The sequence below is a fragment of the Saccostrea echinata genome, unplaced genomic scaffold (genome assembly GCF_033153115.1).
Source record: "Saccostrea echinata isolate AGI-Se365-2 ecotype Australia unplaced genomic scaffold, CSIRO_AGI_Sech_v1 ptg000054l, whole genome shotgun sequence".
Lineage (NCBI taxonomy): Eukaryota > Metazoa > Mollusca > Bivalvia > Ostreida > Ostreidae > Saccostrea > Saccostrea echinata.
Window position 1 is genome coordinate 7981306 of NW_026889803.1, and position 21194 is coordinate 8002499.

A 21194-nucleotide genomic window follows, 5' to 3' on the forward strand; every position below is an offset into this window, starting at 1 on the left:
AGAATTGGAAAAAGTATTATGAGAATATAGTTTTCAGGGACATTAGAATTTCGAAGAAAAAGGTAATGGAAAATTGTCATTCTACAGTCAGTTAATAAGTCCACAAAATCTAAACAAGCTTGAAATTCAACCATATTTAACTTTTTTCATTTCCAAGAAGCTTCGTTTTTTTTTTTTTTTTTTTTTTTTTTTTTTTTTTCTCAGTTAAGAATAAGTGTCCACAATTTACACAGAGATTGGCAGATATTGTAATCCAATTGTACCAAGAGGTGAAAGATGTCATACTGTTGTTGAAGATGAACGTCATTTTTATTTGTATGTCCTCTTTATAAAATACTACGAAGTGAAAATTGTACACTTTTTAACAATACTTTCATATCTTATGAAATTTTTAATCCAGCAGATCTTTGTTAAATCAACAAGAAATATTTTTTAACTTCATACGTGATGTATTTAACATAAAAAAAAAAATCTATGTGACTGTATTTGTATACTGTATGTATGACTTGCGCCACATGTGGTTTTCGTCAATAAATAAAATTAAAAAATTAAATTTATTATGACCAGAACCTCCCATAAATAAGATTAATGCCTAAATCTATCAAAAACTGAAAAATTAAAATAATATTTAATCATGCCAGACAGGACGGTTGGCAGGTTTCTGGGAGGGGCACCCTACTTTCATCGAGAAAATTTTAAATAATTCATTACTGGTTACCATTATGACAAAATCGGGTGTAACCCTACAAAATCGGGTGAGTTGGCAAAGTTCTATATTTTCATTGAGTTCTAGTACATTCTTGAACTGTTGAAGTCGCTTCTTCTAATCTAGCAGCCCACCCCCCCCCCCCACCCCCCACACACAGTTCCGATTGCTTGCACAGACTGAGGGTTTCAGGCAGTTGATGTGTTAACATATCTCTTTAGTAAGAAAAAAAAATTATATTTATTTTAAAAAGAATTAAATTATTAAATATCCGAAAAAAATGTTTATAAAAGGTCATTTGTTTTTTTTTAATTAGCATAACCTAAACCTATTCCTTTTACTAATATATACAAATATAGTATATACTGTTAGTGTAGGTCCCTGCATGTACGTAGGTATTGTATAAGACACTTTAAATATTTTTATGTTTAATAACTTCTCCCCATTTCATTCTCAGCGCCTCCTTTCGGATACAAGGGAAGTTACTCGCCAGGAACGTGAAAACAAACATGTCGGCAATCAAAACGCTCAACCCCAAAGCAGAAGTTGCTAGGGCTGCACAAGCTTTAGCCGTTAATATAAGCGCAGCCAAAGGTCTCCAAGATGTTCTTAAATCCAATCTAGGACCCAAGGGTACTTTGAAAATGTAAGTAATTAAAAGCAAAACGAAAAACCGAATGTTCCAGAACACGTGGTTTGTTCATGTTTTGATTTGTTTCGACCAGTTACCATTTAAGTTTTGTGACAACTGGAAATCAACCGTTGACAGAGTACATATTTTTTCGTGATTAAATTTTTTAAAAATGTGTACTTAACAGATGGATGACTAATTAATCAATACCCCCCCCCCCTTATTTTTCCCGTTGAGGTATAGTATATAAATTGCCTTATCAGCCTATTGCTCTATGTGATTGTCCTCTTTGTTCAGTTCTATTCTCTTTAGAGAAGTGGACAGGCTTTCGCCTACATCCACTGGATGTGGATGTAGGGGAAAGCCTGTCCACTTCTCTAAAGAGAATATGTTCAGTTCTTGTTCACAATATAGGAGACCCAGGTTGAAACCTGATCTTATCATCACATTTTAAACTCTTCATCATTCATGTTACACAAATCTAAATGAAAGGATTAATATAAATATTACATGTTGTCTAAAGATTTTTGTTATTTAGAGTAATTAACTCTCTTTTCATACCAGGGATCAAATTTTTTCAAAAAAAAAACTAAAATGATCAGTTCAGAAAACTTGTGATTTAAACTAATAAAGAGAAACCCCAAACCTGAATCATTTATACATCCAAATAATTGTACTGAACAGGTTGGTGTCTGGATCTGGAGATATCAAACTGACCAAGGATGGAAATGTTCTCCTCCATGAAATGGTTAGTATTATTGAATCATTACAGAATTTAATAGCTGAAATAATTATAATGAAAAAACAATGTGTTCATGCAGTGTTGACATCAATCTGAAATACCTTTTACTTTTCCAATGCAAGAAAGCTGTCATTATGCAGTCTACATTTAAGTAGTCTAATGACTATTTATTTTTCTTGACCATGGCCTGATTATATACTGGCAGAGTTGATATTTTTTTATATTAAGAAATCCTGTGAAATGTTCTTTGAATAATTTGTGATGCACATGGATCATCTTTCATTGTTCACTCACATGATTTTGAATTTTGTAGCAAATTCAACATCCAACAGCCTCTCTGATAGCTCGTGTAGCTACTGCCCAGGATGACATTACAGGGGACGGGACCACATCTAATGTTCTGATTATTGGAGAGCTGCTGAAACAGGCAGATTTATACGTCTCAGAGGTACCTGTTCTACAAAGGGATTTATACACATGTAGAGAGCAAAAACAGCTCTTTTAATGTTTCATAGATACACTATAATTGAGACCTTTCCTGTGAATGACACAAACATACTGAACAGGAAAAGACATAGACCAATTATCAACCATGAATATACAACATTTTATTTAAATTTTTTTTCCAAGAAATTTTGCGTTAATTTTTTTGTAGATGACTTTATAATAAGATAATCTAGATGAAAATTTTGTAGATGTTTTGCAAAATATATCTGAACTAGGAAAAAATTGAAATTTCTAAGTAAACTGTTATGACTGTAAAATTGAAAAACTTTTATGATGATTTGCAGGGTCTTCATCCCCGGCTGATCACAGAGGGATTTGATTTGGCTAAAAGCAAAGCTTTAGAGGTACAAGATGTTTAGAATGTGTAAATGGCTTGTAAATGTCTTCATATTAAGTTTAATATTTCTTGTTAAATGTGATATTTGATATATTAAATTGTCTCCCCCTCATGTCAGGTTCTAGAGGAGTGTAAAATATCCCGGGAGATTGACAGAGATACGTTGCTACAAGTGGCCAGGACTTCACTTCGTACTAAGGTGCACACAGAACTAGCAGATCTGCTGACTGAGGTAGGCATAACAAATCATCAGTACAAAGCCAGTACTGGTGTATTCATCTTGCTAAAGGTTGATTTCAATAGCAAAATGCATAAAAGTACTTTTGTTTTGCATTCAAGCATAATCCAATCATAAATACTAATGTTGATGAGGAATTGATATTCTAAAAGAAAATTGTACATGTATAATTTTTGTAATGATATGTTTAATTATAAATTAAGAGATGAAAATGGGAACTAGGATATTTTTTATAGGCTGTATCAGTTTCACTGTAAAAGGATAATGTTCTCAGTACTGAATGCCTAAGAGACAGACACGTACATTGTATGGAAAGGGTTGAACATGAGGGTTTCTGATTGATTGTTTATTGTAGGAAGTTGTAGATGCTGTCCTAGCCATCAGAAAAGGAAATGAGCCTATTGATCTACACATGGTAGAAATCATGGAAATGATGCACAAAACTGACATGGACACTACGTAAGGAAATATGTAATATTTCTTTACAGCAAGCCTTTTTTAGACAGATTTGTATGTAGTTTGTATCAGGAATAAGCTAATTACTCCCTGTTGCAGTGTTTGAAACAACCATGCTCCTGACCGCTAGGGCACGAAAAGTTTGCCAAACAAACAAAAAAATGCAAACAAGTTTGTCTGTATCGATGCCCAATTGGATGGGTTTTAAAAAAATTTCTGCTTATTTAGATTTAAATTAATTTGACTAATCATACCAGTAGTGAGGTTAAACCTTACCAAGGGACAGAACTTTCAGATATGGTGTCGGAGTCGAAGTCATAATGATTAATCAATCTAATAATGAAAACTTCAAACTTGGATCAAGATTGTCATTAAAGTAGGTTATGATTTGAGGTAAATCTGTTACACAACTTCTTAGGGTGCAGCAAATGATGAAACAAAGAAAAAACAAAATATATGACAATCCCCCCCCCCCCAAAGTTTATAATGAAGACAGTTTTTAAAAAGAGAATTATTATCGGGGCTAGTACATGTAGATCTCTGGCAGGGCTGACAACTTTTACTAGCAGCAGTCCTGCAGTGCATGTCTAGCAAAATTTCAAACACTGCTTGTTGATATATAAAAAAGTATTTTGCAGAAACTTTGCACATGTGTAATTTGAAACTTTTTGTATGTCATTGTTGATGCAAAATTCAGTTTTTAATTAAATTAATTTAAACGACAGCTTGGTGAAGGGTATTGTAATGGATCATGGAGCACGTCACCCTGATATGAAGAAGAGATCAGAGGATTGTTATATACTTACCTGTAACGTTTCACTGGAATACGAGAAAACGTAAGTATTCACTGTAATGTTTCACTGGAATACGAGAAAATGTAAGTATTCACTGTAACGTTTCACTGGAATGCAAGAAAACGTAAGTATTCATTGTAACATCTCACTGGAATACAAGAAAACGGAAGTATTCATTGTAACATCTCACTAGTGTACAAGAAAACGTAAGCATTCATTATAACTCACTGGTGTATGAGAAGATGCCAGTTTTCACTGTAGATTGAAAAGACGTAAATATTCATTTTGACATTTCACTGAAACATGAGAAGACTTTAATAGTCATTGATTGAAAACAATTATTCGTTGTATCTTTCTCACTGAAGTATGCTAAATATAAGAATTAATATCTAACGTACCAGTGGAGTATGATAGTATTGTACGTATGAGAGTCAACTGTCTCAGTGAAATAGGAGAACACATAGCTATTCATTGCCATTTCTCAATTAAATAATAAAAAAAAAATTGTTTTCACCTGTTATGGAAGAAAACACAAGTATTTATCTTCAACATTCAATGACAATGTCAAAATGAATATTTATGTCTTTTCAATCTACAGTGAAAACTTGTATCTTCTCGTATTCCGGTGAGACACAAGTATTTATCCTCAACATTCAATGAATAGCACTAAGCAAAAAACATTGTGTTAAATGGTCCTGTCCTTTGTAGTGAAGTCAATGCTGGATTCTTCTACAAAAGTGCAGACGAGAGGGAGAAGTTGGTGAAAGCAGAGAGAGAATTCATTGATGAACGTGTCAAAAAGATCATTGCTCTGAAGAAGCAGGTCTGTGATGGGAATGACAAGAGCTTTTACGTCATTAACCAGAAGGTATGGATGTCTGATAATAGTGTAAGGTGATTATAAGGAAGCACTGTCTATTCAATTAAAGCAGATAAGAGTTCATAGCATGTGAAAGAGCTGTGTGTCAGTATGTTGAAAAGAAAACACTCGATGATGAATTGTATATAACCAGAACTTGGTCAAGTTTATAGAGACTCTATTGTTTCCTTCAATTCCAGGGCATAGATCCCATGTCTCTTGATATGCTGGCAAAAGAAGGAATTGTTGGACTGAGAAGAGCAAAGAGGAGAAATATGGAGAGGTAAATCAAATTAATTAGGCCCCGCAAGGATTTGCGGGTGCCCTATAGTAATCACTCTGTCTGTCTGTCCGTCTGTCTGTCCGTCTGTCATTCTTCCGTCCACAAATTTTCTGTTTTTTTCTAATAACTTTTTTTGTAGTTGACCAATTGAGTTCAAATTTGGTATGTTGGTTGAAGAGGCAGTAAGACATATTTTGATGCTAAGTTTGGTTCTCTGTGTCATCCAGTTTGGAGCTGGGGTGGTGGGGTAGATTCCTTAACTTTACATTAGAATGAATGCCAGGGCAAAGAGAGATAACTGCTGAGAATGTTCCTATTGTAAACTATGAAAGCTGCAACTAGTCTCATGGGATTAATCAACTTTCCTCTTGAAGAAAATCCAAAGCATTATCTGTTGCTGTCAAATTGAGATTAATTAACACCTCTGTCTGCAAATAAAGTTTGTTTTGAAGTTAAGGTCAATTCTGAATGATGTTTACATTCTCTGATATGTGGATTTAAATAATGTTCATACTTTATTTTGGTAAAATATACAATGAGTTATGAATTTATTGAATTCTAAAAACAAGATATACATAAAGATATGTTTGTTGTTTTTTTTTAAATTTTTTTTTTTTGTTTTTATTTATTTATTTATTTTTTTGGGCTGCTATATGTAAATTCAAGAATACTATTAATTTTAATGGGTAGTCCAATAATAAACTCATTCTATCATTACTGAAAGACATCTTATTGGAAATATGGAAGAAAAGGATGAGAGAGCAGTACAATTAATCCCTTGCTATTAATTATCTTAACTGGGGCAGAAAATTTTCCAGGCTTATCTTTATTTGTCATTTTAAGATAAATTAACCTTTGTCTGCAACTGATGTTTGTTTTGAAGTTAAGGTCAAGCCTGGGTGATATTTGTATTCACTGAAGGCTGGCATTTTATAAAACATGCTTTATTCTTGTTTAAATATACATTTAATTGAGTTATTATAGATATGTTTTTTACTGCCTTACCGGTATGTAAATACAGGGATACTCTTTACAGGTTGTTGGATATTTAGGAATTATCTTGAAATTTTATAAATACAGTTGTTATTGCATATTCTCCTTCATATATTTTTGTAATCAATTAAAATTCTCATTCTGTAAGCTGCACCCTTATATTTCTACCCCTCGGCGGGGCCCTTGCTGACTGGTCAGTTTTCTAGTTCTCTTTAATATCTAAGCAGTAGATTTTAATGATAAGGGATGTGAAGAATTCTTTTTATGCTTTTATGCATATCCTTCATAAGTAGCCAGCACTTATAGTAGGTGTGGATAGGCTATATAAAATTGAAATTACGGTTCTCAGGCCCGTGCGCATCCGTTATGAGGTAGCCGCATTCCAAATTTTATCGTATTTTTGATAAAATAAAATGTTGGTAATGCAGAGACCAATCCTGAAAAAAAGTTCTGCCCTCATTTTCTCGTAGTTTAGTACTTGAATATTGCTTCCGGTAGCCATTTTGAAGAAAACTTGGCTACTTCGTTTAAAAATACACTTGAAGATAATGCTTACGATGTTCACACGTTGATAAGCAATGGATAATGCAAACCTATTGATCAGACATGGAAAGTATATCATGAACAAAAAATTTTTATCATAACTGTATAGAAAATTTGGTTATTAAAAAAATACCTCCCTCATCTACTTTATCGTCAATAAAATGATAAAAAGAAAATAGAAGCAAAAAGAGTTCATTTAATCTTAAATGGAACCTCTGATCACATGTTTGTGTGAAAAAGTTTTCAATGTACATGTACATACATGTACTTCTATTCTCTATTAATCTCCCCCATTTTTTTCTCAACACCTAGACTGACCTTGGCCTGTGGAGGAATAGCCATGAACTCTGTAGATGATCTCACTCCTGATTGTTTGGGCTATGCTGGACTGATCTATGAACATGTTCTGGTGAGAATTTGGAATAATGCATATAGAATGCAGTTTCATGGTCTTTGGCATTATCATAATACATGAAGTAGTTTCAAGCAGTGAAAATGGGTTTACCATTTTTTTTTAAATTTTTTGTATAGGGAGAAGACAAATATACATTTATAGAGCAGTGCAAGAACCCCCTGTCTGTCACTCTGTTGGTGAAAGGCCCCAACAAGCACACACTGACCCAAATCAAGGATGCCATCAGGGATGGACTCAGAGCTGTCAAAAATGCTATTGAAGATAGTAAGTAATGTTAGATTCACCCTCATACATATACAAGTACTTGAAGTCATTTTCAGATTTTAATTTGATTTTATTTAAGGATGTTAAATTCAGGATATTTATTGAGTATTACAGGCCACCGGCCCAAAGTACAATCATATATTAAAATGATAGATTTACAATTTCAGATCAGACTCACATATTTAAACATATATATAATGTGGGAACATATGAATTTATGCTTTTCATTTGTCACATATTAAATTTTCAATGAACTTTTCTCTCTCTTTGAAAGCTAAAAAAGAAAATTTTGCAATATCATTTAAAACTACATCATTTCCATATATAAACATATTCACAGTGTTTTTATAAAATCTCAAGTGTTTCAAAATATTACATTTTACTCTAATATCCATATATAATTCACAATTTTCTACAAAGTGCTCTTCATCCTCAATACATGTTTTATTTGCTATTTGACAAAAGAGACAGTACCTGTTTTCTCTAGGAATACCCTTAAATCGACCGTGTTCTATTTCCAAACAGTGACTAGAAGTTCTTAATTTACAAAGTGATTCTCTAAAAGACGTATTGTTTATAACATCTATGTACCTTTCTGGTTCAAAAAGAATTTTGAATTTACAATAAAAATCTAATTTACTATAGGAGCTCAATGATGAGTGCCATTCCTGCATATAGTTATCCTGTACTCTTTGTACAAACTCTTTTAAAAATAATACATTATCACCTACACCTTGATAAAGCCATACATAATGGAAACCATATCTAAATAACATTGACTTCACTTCTGATGCCCAGTTACCTCTAATTCTACCAACATTGTTTAACTGAAGTAAAAATAAGTAACATCTTTTTGGGTATCTATTATCTTCCATACAAAGTATCTTTAACCAATATGCAATAAATTTCTTAAAATAGTGTACCATAAGGGGATATCGCCCTAGTTCTCCTAAGACAACTATTTCAGGTGTATTGTTCTTGAGTCTTAAGGAGGAGAAGGACACATGGTCACATGATTCTGTTAAACTACGTCATAGTCTCCGTTTATATAAGTGCAAAACGTGTAAAGCGTCAGTTCTTGTATAAATTTTTGACAATGTTTTAACTTTAATTACCATCTTGTTTAAAAAAAAAAACTAAAAAGTTTCAACATTCTGGTAAACATTAACAAATTATGAAAAAGATTGATCCACTCCTCTGTTTCCTTAACTGCGCGTCCAACAAGTCGGTGACGTCATACACGATCTGTTATTACAGCAAGATCATACTCGGTGAACACAGGGCGGTATTATTATGTAAAAACAGGTCATAATCGGTATATGATGAAATATTTCGAGAAACGGGGAACACAAAAATTATTTTTGCATGGCTGATGACGGAAATCTTATGTAGGTATATCTTATTTCGCTTATTTAGCTTATGTGCAACGTCACAGTTGGTTTTTCCCGTACTCGAGAAATGTAACATGATACGTTTTTTGTCATGCTTATGTCCTCTTTAACGATGTCCTGTGAAATATTGAGGTCAGCTTCATCATTCGAAATTTTTACAGTTCATCAATAATTTGAAGGATTTGCATTTCAACGTAAATAAAAAAATATTGAATGATAGAATTTTTTGTAAATTACGTTTTTTATTGTTTAAGTTGTCTTAAAAAGTGCGTAATTTTCCATATCCAGATGCAGTGTGATAGACAAAACTTGCTTTTTCGAATTTTCAATCTATTTATACTCTGTATTATTTTAAAAGATACATGTCCACTTTAATATTTTTTTATATATGCTTAAAAAATCCCATTATGGACAGAGTGATGAGTCCGGAAACATGGAGAATTAAAACTCCACTTAGATACTATAGGGCATAGTATTTGTCAATCAATATCTCCAAAATAAGGTAAGAAACCTAATGATATAACTGCTTTATGATATGTGGGACATACTTAATAAGAAATATACAAAATATGAAAAAAATTGAATGACAGGTATTTTTTCAGCCCAAGGTCCTTCTCCTCCTTAATACTCTTCTACAAAACTTCGTATGTATAGATTCAATACATTTAGATAACTCAAACCCCCATATTTCAGCACCATAAGTCAAAATAGGTACAATCATTCTATCAAAGATGCAAAAGATTTGTTTATATGATGCATTGTACATCTTCATAAATTATATACAGTAAACAATGCTTTTTCCGCTGACACACACAGAGACTTCATTGTCAATTCCCATGTCATTGTACTTGTGAAATATAACCCTAAATATTTGTAAAATGGTACAATTTCAATTTCTTTTCCATCAAAAAACCATTTCTCTGTACTTTTTGTTATACCTCCACGTCTAAACACCATGATCTTTGACTTCTGTAAATTAATTTTCATGCCATATTTATAGCAAAACTTTTCTAATACTTTAATTTGATTTTGTAAATTAATAACTGTATCTGCAAAATTTACTACATCATCAGCAAAAAGTAACTGCATAATGTTAGGAAATGACTCATCAATGTATATACCTTTACATTCCATTGAATCTAATAATTCTGTAAGTTCACCAATAAACATGATAAATAAGAGAGGACTTAACATGCAACCCTGTCTAGTGCCTATATTACACTGGAAAAAGTCTGAAATATGATTTTGATTTCTAATACATGATGTTAATTGGGAATACATTGACTTTAAAATCAATAAAATTTTTGTACTGACTCCTTTCCTGAATAGTGTATACAATAATATATTATGTTGTACACAGTCAAAAGCTTTTGAGAAATCTATGAAAAGGCAATACATTCTACCTTTGCTCTTACTAATATATTTATATGTACTTGCTTGAAGAACAAAGCAATTATCAATAGTAGACCGAGTCTGTCTAAAACCAGATTGTTGTTCAGACAACACTTCTCCATATTCTGCCCAACATGTCAATCTATTATTCAAAATTTTGGTAAAAATTTTACTAATAACATTCAGTAATGATATTCCCCTATAATTTTCTGTAATATTCTTATCTCTACTCTTATACATAGGGCATATGATAGCCTTACCCCATTCGCTTGGAAAAACACCTGTCTCTAATATAATGTTAAATAATTTTACAAGGTATTCTGATAATTGATTGAAAGAATTTTTATAAATTTCTGTCACTAAACCATCGATTCCTGGAGCTTTATTATTCTTCATTTTACTAAGTGCATCATTTGCTTCCCACAGTTCAATAGGTTTATCCAATTCAATTACTTCATTTTTTACTTTACCTTCTTCAAGTTCTGTTAGAAAACTGTTGGCCTCTGATTCAAAGACACAATCTATCTCAAACTTAGCAGACTCTAGTAGGGTTTTAAAATAATCTATCCACTCGGTATTTGAAATATTAGTTTTGAAGGTACCTCTTGTCAATTTCTTTATAGCTTGCCACATGTTTCCTGTATCATGTTCACTTAAACACCCTTCAATCTGTAACTGGTTAAACTGAGATTCTTTAAAATTATATAAATCTTTAAATCTTTGTCGTTGTAATTTATAAATATTCAGATCTTCTGATGAATTTGTTTTCCTATATGTATTTAATGCACAACTCTTTTTTCTCTTAGCTTCTTCACAGTCTTTATCCCACCATTTAGGCTGCTCTAGTTGCATAGGTTTCTTTTCCCGTTTCATTTCTAAAGCACAATATTGTAATATATCTGTCATTAACTGTACAGCATTATTCACATTTCTATTTCAATTTGTATCTACTGTGGACAAGCATGTTTTTACATAATCTGAGTTAAATTTTTCAATAAAATCTGATCTCTTTTCTTCTTTCCATCTAAACCTTACTAGACCTCCTCCACTTGACTCTTTATTTATGTTCACTAGGTTCGGCACTTTAAAAATGCAAATCACTGGAAATGGTCGGATATGTCTGATTCTTTTACAATAAGGTCTTTCAAAAAGGGAAATAACTCTACAGACAATAAAAAGTAATCAATAACACTTTTACCATTTGTAGATATGTATGTATAATGCCCTTCAGAATCACTTTCAGATCTTCCATTAACGAAATATAATTGTAGTGACTTACATACATTAATCAGTGCTTTTCCAAATTTATTTATGCCTTTATCACGTGATTTTCTTGGTAGGGAAAAAGTACCCTGTTCATCTATGTCTTCACCAATAACTGGGATATATTTTTCATTCTCATCAAAATCCAACATGTTACCTACATGTGCATTAAAATCCCCTGTACATATTACACAGACCTCTTCTTTAACGTTACTCTAACAATTCACTGTATAGTAAGTATACACCATTTGTATCATCCTTATCTTCATAAAAACTAGAATTTTCTGGTGGCAAATAACAGGCAACCATAACAACATCCTTATCAGTTCCAAACAATTTTTTATCAAACACTAAAATAATAGACATCGTATTTTTTACCCATCTTTTTACAAAAATTTCAATTTCTCTTCTTACATAAATTGCAATACCTTGTGGAGTTCTTCCATACACTGATCTTTTAGACCCTATATTACAATATTCAACAAAACCTGGAAAAACATTTTTACAATCTTGAGTACTACTTGCCCAAGTTTCTAGCAGACAAATAATATCATTTTGCATTATAAAGTTAGAAGCCTCTTGTCTTTCTAATAATTTCCTAATACCACCAATATTCCATGTAAACATTTTCACCTCTCTTACAGGGCATCGGCCTTCTTGTTATTTCCCATCAAACTCATCTGTAGAAGTATGCGTTGTGAATAATGCTTTGGATGCTCCCTCTGTATACAGTTCCTCTGAGCGCGGGTCATATCGAAATGTTTTTCCATCTGCCACGATCTTATCATAGGTCAACACTACATTTTTGTATTTACTGCGAATGTTGTCAATATGCTTTAGCAGTCCTTTTCTAACCCCTCTTGATTCTATGCTGAAGTCTTCACTTATCGAGATCGGGTTTTCTGGTTCGTCTTTCTTTTTCTTAAGCTTTTCCCATGCAGCTGCAAGGACTTGTTGTCTGTTTTTCCATCTACCAAATTTTACGATGATGCCCCTTGCTTTCGTACTATTTCTTTGTTTCCTTCCCAGCCTATGTGCCCTCTCTATGACCATTTTGTCCTCATCGTTTGCACTCTGAATACCAAGGGTGTCTTTAAATAATTGTCTTACTTTTTCTTCACAGTCAACCCATGTTTCTGCTTCTTCCTGGTCTTCTTCTATCCCCCATATGATCAGGTTATCTCTTCTACTTCGATCTTCAAGCCTCCTCACTTTGGCTTTGAGTATCCCATTTTCTTCTTCAAGCTGCTTCATGTTACTCTCCAACCTGTCGTTTGTGTCAATCACTCTGTCTAGCTTCTGGTTTAACTTTGTTATTTCTGTCTCTAATTTACTGTTTATATTTTTAAGCTCTTCTTTTAACTCATCCTTTAATTCGCGAATAATTTTTACCAAATCATGTGACTGTCCGCTTGGCGATGATGGTGGCTGTTTTTCAAACGGTAACTTTCTTTGTGTCGTATTTCTTGTAAGCCTTTGTTCCTCGTTCCCATGGCCATGGCCAGTCGGACCTGGATTAGCTTCAACGTCCCCCGACAACAGCAACAGACTAGATAGTAACAACGCTATACTCAATAACCTCCATTTCCGCCATTTTTGAAGCCATGCTGTCCACGTCAGCGGGCAAGAGTCTTTTCGTTTTACTCTCTTACAAGGGTGAACAAATAATCCGATACGTATTCGCCAACATTCGACTCCTATCATCTTCAATGCCTAAGCAAAGCCCACTATTCACTAACAATTGAATAATTTACCAACTTTGTGGCGTGCCTCAATTTTCCCACCATACTCCTCGGAATCCCAAGCCCGATCCCCATTTAAGGATGTATCAACTAGAGATTATTTCATGTACATGTATATTGTTTCAAAACTCATTTGTAAATGTTTCTGATTTCAAAGTGTGTCTACATTGTAGACTGTGTACTGCCTGGAGCTGGAGCTTTTGAAATAGCAGCATACCAGGAACTAATGAAGTACAAGAATGAGGTCAAGGGCAGAGCTAGGCTTGGTAAGGGCAGATAATCAGCATAATTCTTAGATCTCCCGGAAGGTCTTTCGATAAGAATGTCATTTTATGCATAATAATTGTGGCGGTCAGATGGATTCCATTGCTGGTGGCCAGATATCTCAGTTAGTAGAGCCTGACTACTGATTCAGGGGTCCCGGGTTTGAATCCAAGTCTGGTCCGTCACATTTCTCTCTGATCCTGAAACATAATTATATTAATAGAATCTGTAAACTGGTTCAATTTTCAAATTTTACTAAAAGTTGCATGAAACATGCTACTTATGTCACCTAATGTAAAAAATGTATAGCGGACTCAGTGTTTTTCCTCACTCTTTAAAGGTGTTCAGGCCTACGCTGATGCTCTCTTAGTCATCATTAAAACCCTGGCTCAGAACTCAGGTCTCGACCCCCAGGAATCTATTGTCAAACTCCAGGAGGAATACACAGGCCCAAAACAAGCTGTTGGCCTGGATATTAAAACAGGTAAGATATATTCATTTAACTGCAGTATTTTGCATTCATCTGGGACATTAATTTTATCATAATGATAATAAAATACAGAGTAGAAAGTCAATTGTTAAACTACAGTTAAACCTTGTTATCTTGAAGTCGATGGGACTGTGAAAAAACTGAGAGATATAAGAGGATTCGAGATATCGAGGGTAAAATGCTTAAAGAATAAGTGGTTGGAACTTCCAAATTATTTCGACATATCCATGGTATTCAAGATACCAGTGTTTGAGATACTGAAGTTCAACTGTATGTCTACATATAAAGCACAGTATCTCTTACATTCTGTTATTTTATGTATCTTTGAATGATAATGAAAGCAGAAAAATAATATTTCTATTCATCACTATGATTACATTATATATGAAGTTTTCTTCCTGCACAATGTAAATTCATAATTGGATAATTGTTTTTTCTGTATCAGGAGAAGCAATTCTACCATTGGATGCTGGGATTTTAGATAATTATAGAGTCAAAAAACAGTTACTCCACTCTTGGTAAGTATGAAAAGGATGCAACAAGAACAGCAAGTTCTTCAGGAGTTTAAAATAAGTCACAGATCCTTATTCTTCTGACCATTGGTTTTGTTATATGTAGCAAGTGTTTCAATTTTAGCCAAAAAAGGGGGATGGGGGATTTGGCATTTTGGAGTGAGAAACTTGACCTTTTGTTGTCCAATATTAATACAAGTATTAGACATCGAAGAAAATTATTTTTTTAACTTGAAATTGATGATCGTTGCACATGTATTAAAGATAACAATTAGGATATAATATTTCAATGTATTTCTATTTTACAGTACTGTTATAGCGACAAATCTTCTACTAGTGGACGAAATGATGAGGGCAGGAATGACGTCATTGAAAGGATAGCACTAAACATTAAACATAGAATGCATCAATTGATTTATCAGACTGAAATCCTGTGAAACTGAACAAGTATACCCCTTTGTCATTAAATGTTTGAACAAATTCTGTCTTTGTTTTTTCTGTTCCCTGATTATTTTAGATTATGTCTTCCAGGTCCGTAGGAAGCAGTTTCACTTTGAGGGGGCACAACCATACATTTTCAGTTGAGGGGGACCTATCAACTACCAAAATTCCTTGACAAGCAAAAATAAAAAAAAAAAGGTCATCAGATGTTATAATTGAGGGGGCACAAGGATATAGTAGCTATGTTTTCTTGTTTTCTATACAGGGGTTGAAATTTTCCTGGAAAACCCACTAGCCCAGGGGCTACTGATCAGTAAAAAACTAACTAGCCCAATTTTTTTTTTATGCAAAATGAAAACATAAGTTAAATTAAAGTTTCAAATGCTGTGGTGACAGAAACAAATTAAACTACAATGTAGTTCTCATTCAAAAGAAACCAGTCTACATAGATAAGCAAAAGTAAACTGACGAGAATTTTTTTTTCTGTTTTGCTAGTCTGACGGACTTATAATCATTACATTTGAATTAGCTAGCCCGAGTCTTAAAATGACTAGCCCCGGGCGTCGGGCTACCGTATATTTCAACCCCTGCTATAGTATTCTACATATCAGAACCCCCCCCCCCCCCCCTGGTTCCTACGGCCATGTCTTCTATAAATAAATTATACATGCATAGAAAATTATACTGAAATGGATTTATTCTCTTTATATATGTAACCTGCTTTACCCAAAAAAAAGTGCTACCAGTGAGAAGAATGTTCATGAATGCTTCAAGCGCTTATGAAAAATTCCAGAGGAGAGAATATTTATCTCAAATGTTGGAAGGTTATTCAAATCTTGAATAGCTAGAGTGTTCCAAGGAACGCTTGTGTTGCCTGCTATATAGCATCATTAAAGATGCAAATAAATCTAATAGAGGTCAGCTATTTAGTATTTTTTTGCTTCTAACATAACAGTTCATGCATTTGCCTTGGAAAAAAAAAACATCCATGGATAGTAAGGCTGTGATAGAATCAGAAATACGATTCTCCAACATCAAAGCTAAAATGAATAATAAAATTGAAAGAATTAGAAATAATTATTTATCATTTTACTATGTGTTTAATCCAACAATCCTTCAAAAGAGATTTCAGTCTGTCTTTACTGCAATTGTCGGACTACAACCATTAATTTTGGTGCACTGATCCTGATTTATTTACATAGTATTTAAAGTTCAGTTTGTGTGGTAACCATATCATACTGTTGAAAAGTACAGTGTCATGAGCTCATGAACATAAAATAAGGCTAACGCACAGCTCATGGCTTGGTCAATCGAGTGATTTCTATTGACTGTATTGATAAAATTGCGAACTCCTGTGCCTTCGTTGAGGTGAACTATGTAATCTTTTATTACCTATGTTTTGCTTGTGTAATGGTTTGGGCCGAGGATATCGGCCTGGGTAACTTAGTTGGTAGAGCACCTGACTAGTGAAGCAGGGGTCCCGGGTTCGATTCCCGGTCCAGCCATATATTTTCTCCTTTCCTGTTACACTTGATTGCTCATTTGGAAAGGATAAGTCACATCTGGGTGAATTAAAAAAAAATGACCAAACAAAATAGATTTATCAATTACAGGATCTGTCTGTGCTTCAGATCCATATTTCTATGGTCAGGAGTGCAACACATTTTTTTAAAGATTCAAGTTGTGTGACGAAAAGATTTCTATTCATGCTTAGAAGTATTCATTAATTAATAATGATCTTTTTGTATAATTTAATGCTAAATTATTGACAGTTTTATTATTAAAATCCTTCCTTTTTCAATTTTATCAATTCAGATGTGTTTTTATCTTTTTTGTGATTTTTTTAATGAATGTTAAAAATAAACACACTAAAACATTGTCATAAAATTCAAGTAATTCCTCCTCAACTTCACTGAAACAACAGAACAAGTTCTTATGTAATTTTCGCTTCACAATTCTACTTTAAAGGCCCCAATGCTTTTGGTCAGGAGTGCAACAAATATGTTAGAATTATAAATCATCCAATAAGAATAAAAATAAAGAAAAAAATGATGAGTAGAATTTTTCTGGTGGGTTACTGTGTTTGTCTTTAAGGGAAAATATGCTTTAAAATATATTTTATCTTCTAAATATACATTTAAGCTATAGTTTTTTGGCATAAAATAGGGTATAATTCCAGATAAAATGCAAATTTTAAATACTTTCATCTGTTTTAATTATGAAGTATTGGACTATAAGTATTGCACAATTTCATTACCACTTGATGTTGCCAACACTTTATGAATTTTTGTGTTCTGTGGTTTTAATTTTAAACTTTACTGCAGTCAGGAGTGCAACAAAACTGCTTCATAATTACCAATGCTTTTTAACTATCTTACTAAAACATAAGTTGAAAAAAAAATCTTTGATAGTATTTGATGTTCAAAACACAGTCACTATATGTCTATCAACAAATTACAGAAATATTACAGTCAATTTGGGGAATAGTTTTCATCATTTCACATATATTTTAAATACAATTTATGTATATTACACTTTGCAAATAATCATGTTTTAAGGTCTTCAAAATGTGAAAAACCTGCTGTAAACGATGAAAAATATCAACACAACAAATTGATTTACAAAGTAAGAATGGTTTATTGTGTGTTATAATTTTTAAAACAATGTTAAATAAAATACATATCAGATGTCAGGAGTGCAACACAATAATGTAACATAGGGTCACTTCAAAATCTAGTATTTTTTGTAAGAGAACTCATATATAACAATTCTTTTTTGGCTTAGATTTAAAGAACTGACTTGAACGGACAAAAAAGTGAATTTTGGGGAATTTTATTGCTTCATATTTTTTTCATATTAAAACTTTTCAAACCAGAATTGAAAAAATAATGTAAAATAACAATCAAAAAGCCAATTTTTTGTCACATGTACAAGAGAAGATACTCATTCAAGGTCTAGATTTAATCATTTATACCCCTTTTACCATTTTGAAGCATAAAAAACTATAATTTCTTGTGATTATATATTTTAGAAAGTCTTTTAATGCCCTATTCATGCCCTGTTCACACGGAGAGTTTAATTCGAATTAAACGTAAGTTACTGCGAATTAAATTTGATCCGCGTTCACACGGAGAATTTAATGCGAATTAGTTTAATTCGAATTAGTTTACTGCGCATTAAATTACTTCGCATTAGCTCCGTGTGAACGCTAAGCGAAGCTAATTCGAATTAAATTTTGACTCATGCGTAAGGGCAGAATTAAGTCACAGGCCACATGTCGATGGTCAAATATAGGTACTTGTGCTATTTTTGAGTGGAAAACAAAGGAAAATTATGTTAATCACTAAAATGTGTACAGACACTATGACATTATGTCAAATGTATATCTGCTCTGCACAAAATGACGTGATTTGTAAATGACGTCATAATAGCCTTACTGAAAAGCCTTACTGTAGAAATAAAATTTTAAAATTCGCATTAGTTTACTTCGCATTAGCTGTCGTGTGAACGCAATTTAATTCGCATTAGTTTGATTCGCATCATTTTACTTCGCATTAATTTACTGCGAATTAAACTCTCCGTGTGAACAGGGCATTAATTCGCATTATTTTAATTCGCATTATTTTACTTCACATTAATTTACTGCGAATTAAACTCTCCGTGTGAACAGGGCATCACACGGAGAGATTAATTCGAATTAAACGTAAGTTACTGCGAATTAAATTTGATCCGCGTTCACACGGAGAATTTAATGCGAATTAGTTTAATTCGAATTAATTTACTGCGCATTAAATTACTTCGCATTAGCTCCGTGTGAACGCTAAGCGAAGCTAATTCGAATTAAATTTTGACGCATGCGTAAGGGCAGAATTAAGTCAAAGACCACTTGTTGGTGGTCAGATATAGTAACTTGTGCTATTTTTGAGTGGAAAACCAAAGAAAATTATGTTAATCAATAAAATGTGTACAGACACTATGACATTATGTAAAATGTACCTGCTCTGCACAATGTGACGTGATTTGAAAATGACGTCATAATAGGCTTACAGAATAGCCTTACTGTAGAAATATACTTTTAATTCGCATTAGTTTACTTCGCATTAGCTCTCGTGTGAACGCAATCTAATTCGCATTAGTTTAATTCGCATTAGTTTACTTCGAATTAATTTACTGCGAATTAAACTCTCCGTGTGAACAGGGCATAAGGTGTAATGATATTTTCTTTTTTCAAAAGAAATTTTACTAATAAAAATTCTGAATTTTTTAATCCAATTGTCTATTCTATTGCCACTTCAGGATTTTGAACTAGAATGCATTTGCAATATATGATGATATAAGTGAAAAATATGTTATAAGTAGTTGAATTTTGCCAAAAAAATTCAGTTTGGTGGTCATATTTTTTTTAATTCACCCATCCAGCATTAATGCAGTGTCTACACTGAAGTGGGTGTTCAATAGTCACCCGCACATAGTGAACTTACTGCATTAATTAATACAAAACTGGGGCATTACTTAACCCCAAACACACACACATCGTTCGACTAATATTATTCCGGATATCGTAATGCTAACCGGACGATTGTACTTTTAGATTTTTCTTCACTTCCGGGAAGAATAAAAATGGCGACATAAATTTTCTTGAAAAATAATGTCAGGACGCCCTCCAAATGACAGGTATAATAACTTGCTTGAGAAAGTACACTTAGATAATTGCATCGTAAATATCAATTTTACGACATACAGATAAAGTTCGTGCTTTCATTACATGTTTGAGATAGCATACCAAGTCCACAGGCATAGTTCTGTATCAGAAAACACGTCTTTATTTCATAGAACTCTCTCCTACAATACAGAATCTTCAATGATTTTGTCTTAATCTGCCATAAAAAATAATTCCTCGGTATAATTTGTTTAAGTATTTTTGTTATCAGGTCAAGCATTGAAATTTTCCAATGGTACAGTGTATAATTATGTATGGCAAGCTTTATGGGTTTGTAGTCAGACTTTGAAACCGTAATTGCTAGGGCAGAAACTTTGTTAATAAATTGTACACCTTTCAAATGATAGATCCGCCATTTCATTTTTGCATACTTTTCGACATTGACAGAGTTATGGCGCATCAAAGGAACAATATTAGATTGAACGTTCTATCAGTAATGATATTGTCCTAGGGACCCGGTTTAATGATACAATTCGTTCCTTGTATTGGCAATGTAGCAAAATAAACACGGGCAATAACTTGAACTTAGTGCATTTACTATGATCAATCCAAAGAGTTTCGAGGCGAGAAAAAACATTGAGAAAATGAGTTGAATTTTCATCTTCATATGGATTATTTTTTTAGGTTAAAAGACAGATACAATCTCAGAAAGATTTGTTATGATTAATTTGTAGTTATTTTCAGTGCAAATCCTTTTATATACTTCAAAATCATTTCAGAGTGGATTCGCTGTGATTTGCTACATTGCAAGTATATGGGACGTATTCCAACCATGGTGAGGGCTTGTCCCGAGACACAGTTAGATTATTCTAACTAGAACGATATCTGAGGCAGTTCAAGTTTAATCACTACGTTTAGCTACTTAGCTTGAATATTACCTATGCACCTTTATTCAGCTACTCAAAGTAGCTTGATTTATCTATTTTACTGCAAGTTTTCACAAGTTTGCTTTTATTTAAAATAGACAGAAATTTACTACTATTAAATAGACATATTTCATATTTGTACTAGTTAGTTCCCTTTGTTAGCATAACAGCCATTTTTCTCAGAACTTACCTGTAGAAATTTTACATCTTTGAACATCTTTTGACAATTTTATACCATGCCTATATTGGCAAAGTATGGGGCGACAAAGAAAACATAGTGAACATCATACACATAGATTTTATTTATCAGATACTACCTCATAAAAATGGTAACATTATACAGTA

At 32.9% G+C, this 21194-nt stretch overlaps 2 protein-coding genes across 5 annotated transcripts in view; both read left to right on the forward strand.

The window, feature by feature from the left end:
* Positions 1–1173: 1173 nt before the first annotated feature.
* Positions 1174–15302, forward strand: LOC133205341 (T-complex protein 1 subunit zeta-like). The gene is made up of 15 exons (XM_061341131.1): positions 1174–1352; positions 2022–2085; positions 2393–2527; positions 2871–2930; positions 3042–3155; positions 3517–3620; positions 4343–4453; positions 5120–5279; positions 5471–5553; positions 7402–7498; positions 7621–7768; positions 13730–13822; positions 14161–14304; positions 14756–14828; positions 15131–15302. The coding sequence occupies exons 1-15, from the start codon at positions 1216–1218 to the stop codon at positions 15201–15203; spliced, it is 1596 nt and encodes a 531-aa protein (XP_061197115.1). The 5' UTR covers positions 1174–1215; the 3' UTR covers positions 15204–15302.
* A 4582-nt stretch (positions 15303–19884) lies between these two features.
* LOC133171890 (serine/arginine repetitive matrix protein 2-like) overlaps positions 19885–21194 on the forward strand; it is a 44467-nt gene continuing 43157 nt past the window's right edge. For all 4 annotated transcript variants that reach the window (XM_061306680.1, XM_061306683.1, XM_061306681.1 and 1 more), the window contains exon 1: positions 19885–19937. In XM_061306680.1, coding sequence (XP_061162664.1) covers positions 19912–19937 — 26 coding nt within the window. In that variant the 5' untranslated portion in view covers positions 19885–19911. The remainder of the gene's footprint in view (positions 19938–21194) is intronic.